The sequence below is a fragment of the Myotis daubentonii genome, chromosome 18 (genome assembly GCF_963259705.1).
Source record: "Myotis daubentonii chromosome 18, mMyoDau2.1, whole genome shotgun sequence".
NCBI lineage: Eukaryota > Metazoa > Chordata > Mammalia > Chiroptera > Vespertilionidae > Myotis > Myotis daubentonii.
The window spans coordinates 42224714-42237928 of NC_081857.1; the positions used below are offsets into that span (position 1 = coordinate 42224714).

At 53.5% G+C, this 13215-nt stretch overlaps 1 protein-coding gene across 4 annotated transcripts in view; it reads right to left on the reverse strand.

The window, feature by feature from the left end:
- SNX7 (sorting nexin 7) overlaps positions 1-13215 on the reverse strand; it is a 38570-nt gene that overhangs the window by 9301 nt on the left and 16054 nt on the right. For 2 of the 4 annotated variants that reach the window (XM_059674658.1, XM_059674661.1), the window contains exons 6-7: positions 11481-11680; positions 9618-9704 (exon numbers count right to left, since the gene is read on the reverse strand). In XM_059674658.1, coding sequence (XP_059530641.1) covers positions 9618-9704; positions 11481-11680 — 287 coding nt within the window. Of the gene's footprint in view, positions 1-8456; positions 8637-9617; positions 9705-11480; positions 11681-13215 lie in introns of those variants that run through there. The other 2 variants (XM_059674659.1, XM_059674660.1) reach the window with 2 other exon arrangements.

Here is a 13215-nt window from a genome sequence, read left to right on the forward strand (position 1 = left end):
AAATTTGGATAAGTATACCATTGTCAGATGCCCTTTCCTTTAGCTGACTTTAATCGCACCAAGTCCTTGGCCACAGGAACTCACTGAACGTGGACCATCGACAAAAGTTAACAGGCCCGGCCAGCGTGGCGCAATGGCTGAGCGACAACCTATGAACCAGGAGGTCCTGGTTCAATTCCCGATCAGGGCACATGCCTGGGTTGCGGGCTCGATCCCCAGTTGGGGTTGTGTAGGAGGCAGCCAATCAATGATTCTCTCTTATCATTGATGTTTCTGTTTCTCTCACCCTCTCCAAAAATAGATATGTATTTAAAAAATAAAAACAAATAATAAAAGTTGACTGAAGTGGGGGTGTAGGACGACTGAGAAGCCCGGCAGGCCCAGGAGGCCCCTCCAGCCACATGGGTGTGAGGAGCTTTCCTGTAGGACTTCAGCTCGGTTCTCTGCGGGAAGACAGCACCGGGAGGGCGGGAGAGGACGCAAGCTTGACTAATTCTTTCCACAAACTGGCAGCTACTTGGCCCTCTGTTGGTGGAAACATAGACGCAGCAGCAAGCCTTTCTTCCCCCTCCCCGCCCGTCCCCCCCCCCCCCCCCCGCCCCCGACCTCATCAAATGCTGTAAAACTGAAATAATAAACGCTTGTAAGCTGGGGGTGGGGAGACTGCTATTTCACAGCAAGGCTAGTGGGTAATTCTTAGCCTCCGTCACATACAGCCAGACATGAGCCACCCAGCTCAATGACAGCCATAATACTAAGAGCTTGGGCACACGACACGGGATCCCGCTCCAACCTCGAGCCCTCACTAGTACCAGTGCCTGTGCCACGGTGATGACCACCGAGGAGGCCACACACTTCCCGTGCACGATTTCACTGCATCTGCATCCAACGCTGCAAACTCGGCACGCGAGTCGTCCTTCCACCCGGGACCGGGGGGAGGGAGTGCGAGCGACCACACAGCCTTTGCAGCAGAGCAGCCATGTCCAGGCCCAGGGCTGCCGTGTCCCCTCCTGCTGACTGCACCAGCCGACCGCTCTCCCTGGAGGGGGATGCAGTCCGTGAGAATAAATAACAACGCCCCGAGGCGGCCGTGCAATGCGGAAAGCAGTCTGTCCCAGCAGAGGGAACAGGAAAGGGGTCCCCAGGAAACGCATGGAGGGGCAGATGGACCGCGAGAGGGGGAACTGGCTTTGGGCAGGGCGCGAGCCTGCAGGGAGTGGGGAGCCCGGGAAGGTGGGGAGCAGGGCCCAGCTGTGCTGCGGGAGGGTTCCTGAGTCCCAGGGAGGTGTGGGGTGCGGAGGGTGAGCAGGGACGGGGGGGGGGGGGGGGGGGGGGAACTGGCCCGCCTGCATGGAGCGACGGGGGCGCCATGCACAGCGCGGAGGGCGGGTTCCGTCCCGGCCCTCTCCCACCCTCTCAGCAGCCCTCTAGCCTGAGCGCGGGGCTAAGGCGCGGGCACAGCAATGGGCTGGCCCTCCAGGACTCACGCCTAGAAGGGGAGAGAACATGGAGCTGGACCAGGGAAAGGTGCTGTGCGTCGTGAGCAAAGCTACTAGCCGGTGGCAGCGGGAGGCCGGCGGGCGCGTGTGAGGAAGGACAGGGGGTCCTTCCGGGCGGTCCCAGCCCGTGAGTGCGGGGCGGCAGAAGGTGACGGGGGAGCGGGCCGCCGCCAGGCCCTGAAGTGGGGGTTTGGGTTTTAACAGAAGCCCATGGAACGACTGCAGAAGCTTCAGGAAGGGGCGGGGCAGCTGTATTCTCATTCGGGAACACGGACGTGAAAGTCCGAAAAACGGAGCCGGCCAAATGCTGCGAGGACCCTGTCCGCTTCACCCCAGGGGCCCGGGGTCGGTTCCAAAGAAAACCATCTCAGTGCGGATCCCCACACGACGTGCACGTGGAGGAAATCATACAATTACAGTAGCAGATGCAGAAACCCACCACGGTCACCCGGCAGCCACTTAGGGCCCGACCTCTCCTCGCGCAGGTGAGCCCGCCCTCCACCTGGTGGGACACGCACACAGGGGTCCCCCCAGGACGGGGCCACGCCTGAGGGGCAGCTCAGTTTGGAAAATGGATGTATTTCCGTAAGCGCGGCCTTTGTAAGTACTGAAGGTGTTTGCATCCATTTTCTAGTTTATGACACAAACACACAAAAACAGAAGATACTTAGGAACAAATTGATCACAAGATGCAGAAGACCTTTTCGGAAAAAGCATTTTTAAAGTTTCTTAGGAGATTTCAAAGAGGACCAATACTTGGTGAGGTTTCCGAAAAACTAGTCTGTTTTGAATCTTCTGGCTCATTCTCTTTTCATTTCAGCCTAAACGCCAGCTCCTCAGATCACCCTTCTGAGAACAGCATTTCCGTACAAACCGGTCCGTGTTGCTGTCGTCTGTCCCCGCCCACTGGTCCTTCCCTGTCACTCACGGAACCAGCAGTTACTTCACGGACTTGCCCCCTGTTGATGGACGCTGTCCTCTGGGCCTGCGTGTCCATCTTCCCACCCCATGTCCCGGTGCGCATGCTCAGTGGGAACTTGATAAATAACAGTATTTGTGGAAGGAATGAATGCTTTTGGAAAAATAAAATATTAGTAATAGATCGAGGCTCGTTTCCCTATTGCCTTTCCAAGGTTTATTTTCTTTACTTTTAAATATTACAGAAACTTAGGCCCTGGCCCAGTAGCTCAGTTGGTTAGAGCGACGACATCTCGATATGTCAAGGTTATGGGTTCAATCCCCTGTCAGGGCATATATAAGACTAAATCAATGAACGTAACAGTAAGTGGAACAAGTCGATGTCTGTCTGTCTGTCTCTCTCTCTCATCAATAAATAATAATAATCCTATATAATAAAAGGCTAATATGCAAATCCACCAAACTGTGGAATGACTGGTCGCTATGATGCGCACTGACCACTAGGGGGCAGACGCTCAATGCAGGAGCTGCCCCTGGTGGTCAGTGAGCACCACTCAGCCAGAAGCCCGGCTCATGGTTGGCGAGCGAAGCGGCAGTGGCAGGAGCCTCTCCTGCTTCCATGGCAGCGCCAAGGATGTCCGGCTGATGGCTCAGGCCCACTCCCTCTGGGCTCCCGGACTGCGAGAGGGTGTAGGCCGGGCTGAGGGACCCCCTCTGAGTGCACGAATTTCATGCACCAGGCCTCTAGTAAACAAATAAAGATCACAGAAACTTAAAATGGGCCTGCCCCTACCCCTAAAGGCACATATCACCGACGTTTTTGAGCAGAACAATACAATTTGATCATAACAGCTATTCTTACTGGCGGGGGGTGGGGGGGGGGAGCCTTGTTTTCTTTGTGAAACGGCTTCTCTGTTATTTCCTTTTATGGAATAAAATCAACCATCCTATTTATTCAAATGCTAAAAATCTCTCTTCATAACCAGGAAAGCCGGAACTGATCCTTTCGAAACGTTCTTGAAAATAACACGCCTAAATAAAAAGATTTCGAGGGGCCCTCCATCAGGAGACAATAGCAAACTCAAGAGCTGACAGCTCCCCTCCTTCACAGGCGGTAATTAAATTGCAGGGGGAGCTGAGAGCTCTCGGCGAGAAAGTGCTGTTACTTTCTGATTTGCGCGAGGGGAGAGGCGCGTGGGGAAATGAGACGCTTGGTGAGACAACGCCGCGGTGAGGCAGCCGTGCGATTGCTGAGCGGCACCTTCTTCGTCGACGGCACAATGCACACTTGTCTTCAACGCAGGGGCCTCTCTCCCGGCCGCCCCGGTCGACTCTGTTATCGAAAATACCGCAAGTGTCGTGGACACGTCACCTGCCAAGCCAGGACCCCGACACCTTGAGCATCCCTCAGAAAGGGTCAGCGTGACTCCCTGTGACACTGGAGGCGACAGGGGGCGGCTGTTAAACGGCCCCATTTTAGGAAATGCTTTCCTTTGAGTCCTCTGCACAACAGAGCCCCCCCCCCCCAATACATTAGACTGAAGAGGAGGCGTCCCTGGGTGCTGCTAGGAGTCCTCTTGATATACACCCTTGATTAAAGAATAATGTGCCTGGCCCGTGTGGCTCGGTTGGTGGAGTGTCGGCCTGGGCCCTGAAAGGGTCCCGGTCAGGGCACATGCCCTGGTTGGGGCTCGATTCCCAGCAGAGGGCGTGCAGGAGGCAGCCGATCGATGTTTCTCTCTCATCAATTTTTGTCTCTTTCGCTCTCGCTCTCCCTTCCTCTCTCTCTAAAATCAACAAAAATGTATGTTTTAAAAAAGAATAATGTATCTGCTTAGAAAATTCAAGGTTTTTTAACCTCTTATAGATAATAATTTCCTCTATTTGTCCCTAAAGAGCATCATCTAAGCTGAGAAACACACTGTATTATCATAAGGTCGCACTGAGGTTAAAAATCATTTTGAAGCCAAAATCTGAGCTGATTTATTTCACAGAGCTTCTCAGGCTATAGATTTTGTCGTAAATTATTTTTATTTTATTTTGTACTTAATCCAATCTCTCACATATTATCTCATTAAAATCCTCACAATACAGCTGTTGGGTAATTACTATTTTCCCCATTTTATTGACAAGAAAAAGTAAGGTTTACTGAGGTTGAAGTGCCTTTTTTGGTAACTTCTTCTTGGAACCCAGGTTGTCTAACTTGGGAACCAACCCCCAGAAAAACCTTCCTCTCCAAGGCCCAGAGCTCCGTGTAATCCAAGGGCACTGACGCTGGGGTGGGGCACCCACCAGGGGACGCCTGCTCTGGTCTTTGTGGAGCAGAGCTGCTGACTTTAGAAGCACCATTGAGACGATTCGTACCTTAAATCAGGGGCGGGGAACGCCCAGCCTGCAGATCATGTAGGGCCCTGGAAATCACTGGGCCTGGCCCTGCCACGGCTTCAGGGGTGAGTTAATTCAGTGTCTGGCCACATAGAGCAGGCTGGCTTTTAAGCTGATCATTGGGTGTGGCCCGCAAATATCCAAATGGCCTGTGGCAGGAAAAAAGCTCCCACCCCTGGCTTAAATAAGTTTTATGATGCCATTATATAGTCTCCAGTATATTCTTCTGGACTTTTTTCCTCTTACCAAAATTTTTACTGACACAAGCTCTACCTTTATACACATTAATTCATCTTCAAAACGTTTTTCTTCAAAGCCAGCATTATTAGTTCTGCACGTTCGTGGATAAAGAGTAATTAATGTCTGATGAAAGTTGCACAGTAAGTAACAGCATCCAAGCCCAGGCCTCGGACTCCCAGTGTTACTACTGCTCTGAGCCTCATCAAGTATTTACTGAGGCAGGGCTGGGGTAGAGAGAGAGAAAGAGAAAGGGGGGGGGACGTGAAACAGACCCTCAGGACACATTTCTTATGAACAAAAAGTCTAAATTAAAAGAGAAAATAAAGGAATTGGACCTATTTTTGAGTTCCTATAGGGGACAGCTGTTCAAGAATTCTATCTATAGTGGGCAGGACTCCCCAAACCACACCCCCACCTGCAGCACACCGTACAGAGGAGCTCTCCCATCCTGAGAAGAGATGACAGGGATTCTTTTTAAATATATTTCTATTGATTTCAGAGAGGAAGGGAGAGGGGGAGAGAGAGATAGAGAATCACTGACCGGCTGCCTCCTGCAAGCCCCACACTGGGGATCGAGCCTGAAACCAGGGCCTGTGCCCTGACTGGGGATCGAACCCTGACCCCCTGGTTCCTAGGTCCATGCTCAGCCCCTGAGCCACGCTGACGAGTGCTCGACCACCCTCTTTACTCATCCTGTTACTTCCCCCACAGCAGGTAGGGCAGTGGGAAGTGTTGCTGGAGACAGACACCGAGGTTACAGTGTGTCTTTGGGAACCACAGGCGACCGCGTTCCGCTAGAGTCTCCCTGTCCTGCCCCCCACACTCGCCCCCGCAGCACGCCGGCCCCATTCGCCACACTCCACGCCGATGGGTCCTCCCCGCAAACCTGGACCCGTACACGCACCCACGCCCCCGCGCACAGCTCACGGCGGACGCTTTGGAGGCGGCACAGCCTTTTCTCGCCCGCAGATGCCTCCTGACAGATTTTCTGGGTCACAGTTGGTATGAGTCAATTCCATGTTGTGTTCACGACAGACAAGCTGGTGTCTGCAGGTTCCGAAAGGCTCCTAACTGAACACACATTTCTGGGTCACTTCTCTGCAGGAAAAGATGTGGGCATAACCTTGAGAGCATGTGGACTCCTTCACCTGGGGCTCCTGCCTGACCATCGGCTGCCCCGTCCCCTGGGGCGTAAGGGGCGCCCACAGGTTCCCTCCGGGCGACTCGGCCAGCGAGACGGGGCAGCGCCGATGCTTTGGGACGCGCCGATGCAAAGACACCAACAAGAAGGGCCTTCTCCTCCCCCGGGGCCATGTCCGCCAGCGCCCTCCCTGCGGACGAGTGTGTGCACACGGACGCGTGTGTACCAGCGTCCCTCACACACGCAGATGCGGACAGACAGAAGAGCGGCAGAGAGAGACAGGTATTGGGAAATGAAGCCTATTGGAAGAAAGACATTCGCAAAAGGGTCAGGAGAGAAAGGCAAGAAAAAAATATCTGAGAACAGGTAGAGGCAACCTCTACTCCGCGCCCCCCCCGCCCCCCCCCCCCCGCCCCAGCACACGCGCACATGCACACACGCGCACATGCACATGCACGCTATGTCAATATTATCATTTCTTTAAGGCACAGCAAGCAGGCAGTGCTGCTCTGTGCAGGGTGCTGTCGAGAACATCAGAAGACGAACCATCATTATTTGAAGATAAGAGCAAAATCCTGGTTCACAACTAGCACGTCACCCGGAGCAGGACCGGCTTGAATGAATCCGGTGTCTGTGTGTAGCTACTGAGCGCTGCTACATGCAAATCCAGGCTGCGATGATGATCTGAGGGAAACGCGAGTTTATTTTCTGCTCACAGACACCCTGCCACCGCGATGGCGGCGCTTCCAGGCCCGACTCGCGGATCCCGCGCACATGTTGCTGAATGTCAAGCGTGTTCGCGTTCATTCCTATCTGAATGCTGCCTGAGTGAGCAGATAAAGCGCCCATTCAGAAATAAGAATGAGGACACCATGAGAGGCAGCGGCATTAGCACCCGAGGCCCCTGCTCTCCTCCGGGGAGGCGGCGAGTGAGTAAGTGTTTTCAAGCAGCTCTGCCTCGGAGGACTCCTCACCGAAGGCAGAGCCCACAGCGCCCGCACCCCCGCGCCTGCCCCCTCGGGGCCATCGCGGCCCCTCGTCTCCACTGTCTCCCCCGGCAGATGCGGCTGTGACTCGGAAGAGCATCTTCTTCCTGGAGCCCATCACCCAACTCTCAGCTCCTCTGGCAACACGTGACGGCCGGCCGGCGCGTGTCCCAGTCGCCCTGCTGTTTGCATAAAGGCCTCCCACGCGGAGAAGCGGGGTAGAGGAGTCGAATGACCCTCCACGTTCAGTTCACCTTATCGGTCCCGTTCCCTCCCGGCAGCCGAAGCGGCAATCCCCTTCCTTCGCTCCACACGCCCCTGGCCTGGCTCTTCATGCTGGCCAGTGCTGGGGTTCAGCCACGGGGCCTCTAGTCTCACCCCTGAGTGACCTCGACAAATCTCATCGCTCTAAATGCTGCCTATCTTCTAGCCACTCCCACACGTGTACCCCAGGTGGGTCCCTCCCTGTCCACCTGACACACCCAATGTGACCTCGGGGGTGTCCATCGGGGTTCTATTTCCACCCAATAATTATGACTCCCTGGTCTCCGCCCGTCTTGGGAGAGCTCCGTCAGCGGCCTCCTCGTGCTGAGCCGCTGAGCTGGGCTTGCACAGGGCGTCCCACCCTCAGGGGATGGGGATGGAGCCTCTGAAGGCAGCCCCGGCAGGTCTCCATAGAGACGGCCCCGGGGTGGGCTCTAAAGTGGCCCTGCTTGAGTTGCCATGGTGAACACCCGGGCTGGATGGCTCTATTCAGTTCTCTGCCAGGGTCGCCATGGCGACTGCAAAGGATGGCTCCTTCCAAGGACCTCACAAGGGTGCGTTTCCATGGTGATCCTATCCTGCATCTTTCTAAGCAACTTCCTTTCCGTTGTTCTGGGACCGATCGTGTCAGCTTCCTTCTGAAGGTCTCTCCCGACAATGCCATCCTAACACGCCGGGCTGCTGCAGTGAGGTCTACGCAAATGCCGCCACCCACAAACCCTCCACCCCTCCCTGCACGCTCCAGGAAGGCCCGTTCTGATGGCAACAACCAAGTACTCGCCATGTCTCTGCTTCAAATCTTAGTTGATTAAACGTATCTTACAGAATATCATGCAGATAATTAACGTTTCAAATTTCTCCACGCTTTCCACACAGCAGCTCGCTAGGTTAAAAAACCAACAAAAACTTTATCCTGGACCCGGCAAACGCACAAATGGATCAGAAATACAGATGGACCATTAGGTTATAATGAGACCTCAAGGAAACTTTTATAGAAAAAAGACAAAATATTTGCAAGTCAAATGAAAAGTGCCCTTTTTAGGTGAGTTGGGAAAGCTGAGCCATGTGTGGGCAGCTCTTTCTTCCGTGACTTTTGCGACGGGATAATCCCAGCGACTTCCGGTCCGTGTTCCCACGCACAACCTGAGCAGGAGCCATTCTGAACAGACGCTCAGCTTTTAGCGTCGTCCTCTGCTCCTGAAACTGTAAGGTGCTTTTTCTAGGATTTGGTCAACGGCAACATTTTACCTCACCGCTAATTTCAGTATCTTCAAAAATTATTTAACAAATAAAAGAATTCTACAGTGTAAAGGATAAGAATACTATTTCAGTACATGTGTCCCCCCCTTCTTGTTCCTTCTACTTGACTCTTTAAATAAAATAAAAAGTTAAAGACACACATACACACACACACACACACCTTATTGAGTGGGAAGGGTTCATCCTGGCTTAGTGCCTCTGCTTTTCTGTGGTTCTCTCTCCTCTTCTGCCCACAGCAGCCCACCCCGTCCCACCCACACCCTGTTCGGGAGAATGAACTCGACTTTGAAACACACACTCAGCCCAGAAAGAAACCCCAGCCCAGGACGCTGAGGGGAGTTCATCGCCCTCCCTAGTGAGGTCTCGGGGTTCTGCCCTATGGGGGCTCCTGGTTTCCAGACTCCAACGTGGTCCCCGCAGTTTTCACCCATTCACCCACGAGATGCTCACTGTGTGAGCCGCGTACCCAGCGCGATGCCGGGGCTGAGAACCCGTCAGGGAACAAATAAAAGTTCCCTGCCCTGAAGGTGCTCAGGTTAGACAAGGAGAGAGACAGAGAGGAAGATGCATAAAGAGCAGCAGGAAGGACATCATATCTTTTATAGGAAAAGGATTAAAATGAAGGACACATTAACGCAGGCTGGACGGGGGTCATCATCCTATGGATTAATGGGGGTTTCAAGGACACCCCCACTCACCTGTCATTCATGTCCTCAACACTCACCTACGTCCTTGGAGTGAAAAAAGACATTAACAAGTCTCCTTCCTAGAGAACTCAACAGAAGGTATAGACATTTCGGGAGAAATTTTGGTGCCTTTGGCTGAACGCTTCAAGGCAAGCTGTAAGGGAGCTCTACGCGGCCAGGAAAAGTCTCAGATAAGCATTAAGTCGACACCATCGTATCGAGAAACGTGAGTGCTCACCAGGTCTGTGTCCGCCTTTTTGTAGGTCAAAGCTTCCGCCTTGGATTCCAGCTCTGCCTGGATGTGGTCTCTCCTCCTCATGACGCCCTTTGCGAGAAAACACAAGGACCTCGTCAGCTGTGCGTGCACGACGTAGACGTTTCGGGGTAACAGCAGCCACCACTCGGTTGGGGACAGAACGACTTTACAAATGGTTGTCCGTCTCTAAGAGCTAAGCCGACAGCAGGCATTAGGGAAAGGCGTTTATAAACCCTCCAGCCTCCCAGGACCTCTCTTGCTGGCGGAAGTACTTGAGGAGCCACGGTGGGAGGAGTACCCCGGGCTCGCACAGCGATCCAGAAAGAGCCAGAAGCAAAGCAAACAGAAGGTCAGGAGCACTCATCGGGAGGGTGTACCCTCGCGGCAGCTGGCGGCCACGCGGGCCACTCCCCGGAAGATACCCACCCTCCCCGGCTGCCCTGACCCGACTCCCGAGGAATGGCTATCAGTCGGGGACGGCGGGACCCCCAGTGTGTGCTCACATCTCAGGGTTTTATTTTAGCTTCACGGGTGCGAATCTGAAGCAATGAGCCCAGCTCTGCAGGGAAAGCACGGCCTCTTCTCCCACCTCGTTTTCCTGAATCACCGGGGCTCCCTGTTTGCGGCGTTAAGCTGCACACACCCGTGTGGGGGCCCCTGCGTGCAGAAGTCACCGGAAGCTTGTCCAGTGTTTGCTGGTCTTTGGCCAGGCCTTTCCCTGGGTGACTCCCTTTCTTCCGAGACAGTCTCCTTAGGCTCGGGGGCACAAGGGCTCCTGTTACTTGCACTCATCTTTCCCTGCTTGTCACAGTATTTTTTTTTTTTTTTTTAATATCAGAGAGGAAAGGAGAGGGAGAGAGAAACATCCATGATGAGAGAGAATCATGGATCGCCTGCCTCCTGCAAGTCCCCTTCTGGGGATCAAGCCCGCAACCTGGGCCTGTGCCCTGACCGGGAATCGAACTGTGACCTCCTGGTTCATAGGTCAACGTCCAACCCCTGAGCCCCGCCGCCTGGGCACTGGTTGCCACAGCATTAATCAAACAATAATGAAATTATAATAACGAACACAAGTGGCCTCCACAGGTTAAAGAAAACACTGCCTCAACCAGGGAGAGTTAAAGGACATACAGGAGAGGGGGCTTGAGGAGAACGGGGTCTCGCGGTGTGCGCGGGGCAGGGAAGGGCCCAGACACAAACCCCTACACGGGGAGGGAGGAGGTGGCTGTCCGTGTCCCGGTGAGAACTGAGAGGCGCTGGAGCAAAAGCACCCGACACCACTCAGTCTGGCTCTGTGCCGGTCAAACCGCCCTGACAACATGCAGGAATGATGAAGAGTCCCCCTTGTCTAGAGAAATCAATACCAAGTTCAACCACTGGCCACAGATTCTTTTACATTTACTTCCCTGTGTCATTGCCATTAACGCCAGGCACCCCTTCGCTCCTTTTTTAAAAATATATATAATTATTGATTTCAGAGAGGAAGGGAGAAAGAGATAGGAACATCCACAACGAAAGAGAATCATGGATCGGCTGCCTCCTGCACGCCCCCTACTGGGGATGGAGCCCACAACTCAGGTATGTGCCCTTGACAGGGAATCAAACCCTGACCTCCTGGTTCCTAGGTCGACGCTCAACCACTGAGCCACACCGGCCGGGCGTCCCCTCTTTTGTTAACGTCTCCTTCCGCCCAGCACTGCATGGGCGGGCGGGCGAGCAACACCATCCGTCCACGCGCAGGGTCCTGCTGGGATGGGAAGACGCGCAAAGGCAGAACAGCAGTGCCTTTCTGCAGCCCACACTCGGGTCAGGGCCGGAGGCCGGAGCGTCAGGCAGGGGCCTCACCATGAGCATCTCGCTGTAGAGCACGTATTCGTGCACGACGGGGAGCAGGGCCTCGGACAGGCCGCACAGACGCCGCTCGGTGGCCTGGCAGCACCGGTCCAGGCAGCTGGCCACGCCGCCCAGCGTGTCCGCCAGGTCCTCTTCCGACTCCGACCACAGGGCATGAATGGGGCCGTATTCTTTCATTTCATCAAAATATTCTAAAAAAATAATAAGTCCTTCAGTTCATGGACGTTTGAAAATCCCTGCTGACAGGCGTCCTGACTGGGACGTGACTGCGTCCGCTACCAGACACCTGCACCCGCGTCTCCAGCAACCTGACCGGAGACCAAGATGCGCGCCGTCTTCTCCCTTCTCCTGCCCGCATGGCCCACTTCAGGGTAAGTGTTCCCAGTGATCTGAGCAGGAGTCTGGCCGCATCCTAGACTCACACCTGAACACTCAGCCAACCACCACTTCCCGCGTCTTCATCTTTACTATCTATCAGTCTTCACTATCCATCATCTATTTCTCCACCCACCCACCCACCCACCCAACCACCCACTTACCTATCTTGACTCCCATTACCGCCTGCATCTCTACCCGGTCCTCCCCAGGGTCCCTCTCCCCATTTCCGCCACAGCATGTAAGCACTGAATCAGGAGGTCCTTGTATGACCAGACTTCATCTCGCCTCTGTGGATCCAACTCTTGTGATTCTCTCCCAAAGATATTTCAATTGAAGCCAAAAGAACGGCTCATGTATGACTATCTCATGTCCCTCCTCGCTCACACCCTGGACAGACCCCTCTGCCTGGTCCTCTGCCCTTTCCATCATCCAACAGACTCCTTTGAATCCTTTAACTCGCAGAGTAAATAAACCCCTTCTGATTCCGCCCCAAAGCGTTCTTAGATGCTCTGTCCTCAGCCACGACTGTGTACCTCTGCCCACGCCTGTCATGACGTTTACACCTGTCACCCCACGCCTGTGCCCGCCTGCGGAGCTGGCACGCTCCTAGGCCACCTGCTCCTTAGGGTCAAGTTTTACTTTTTTTTTTAAAAAAAATCTCAAAGCCCGATACACAGTGTGTTCAATAAATATTTTCACATCAATGAAACAATAAATGAGTAACAAAAGGGCTCTTCAATGCTTGATGAGCCATTGATCCAAAAGTCTGGATTTCATTTTAAAATCTGAGGACTTTCACATTTCTGCGTTCGGACTATCCACTCTCCGTGACAGCGTTTCATGGGAGGGAATGTATAAGCAGTGAGCATTGGTGCCTTTTTTTGGGTCTGGGGTGTAATGTCATATTGCTCTAAAATAAACTATTATAATTTCAAAAGTTGGTACGATGAAGTAAACTGAAAAACATTAAAAATGGCCAAAACCGGTTTGGCTCAGTGGATAGAGCGTCGGCCTGCGGACTGAGGGGTCCTAGGTTCGATTCCGGTCAAGGGCATGTACCTGGGCTGCGCGCACTTCCCCAGTGGGGGATGTGCAGGAGGCGGCTGATCGATGTTTCTCTCTCATCGATGTTTCTAACTCTCTATCTCTCTCCCTTCCTCTCTGTAAAAAATCAATAAAATATATTTTAAAAAAAACAACATTAAAAATGTTGAAAATAATTGCCTGTCTGGTGGGACTTCTGTTTACACAGTTACTCTGACCGTGTTCATCACACCCGGGACCAAGAAAAATCCCCAGGGTGGGCACGGGCACCAGGAGAGCAGGAATTTACAGAATTTACAGCGCC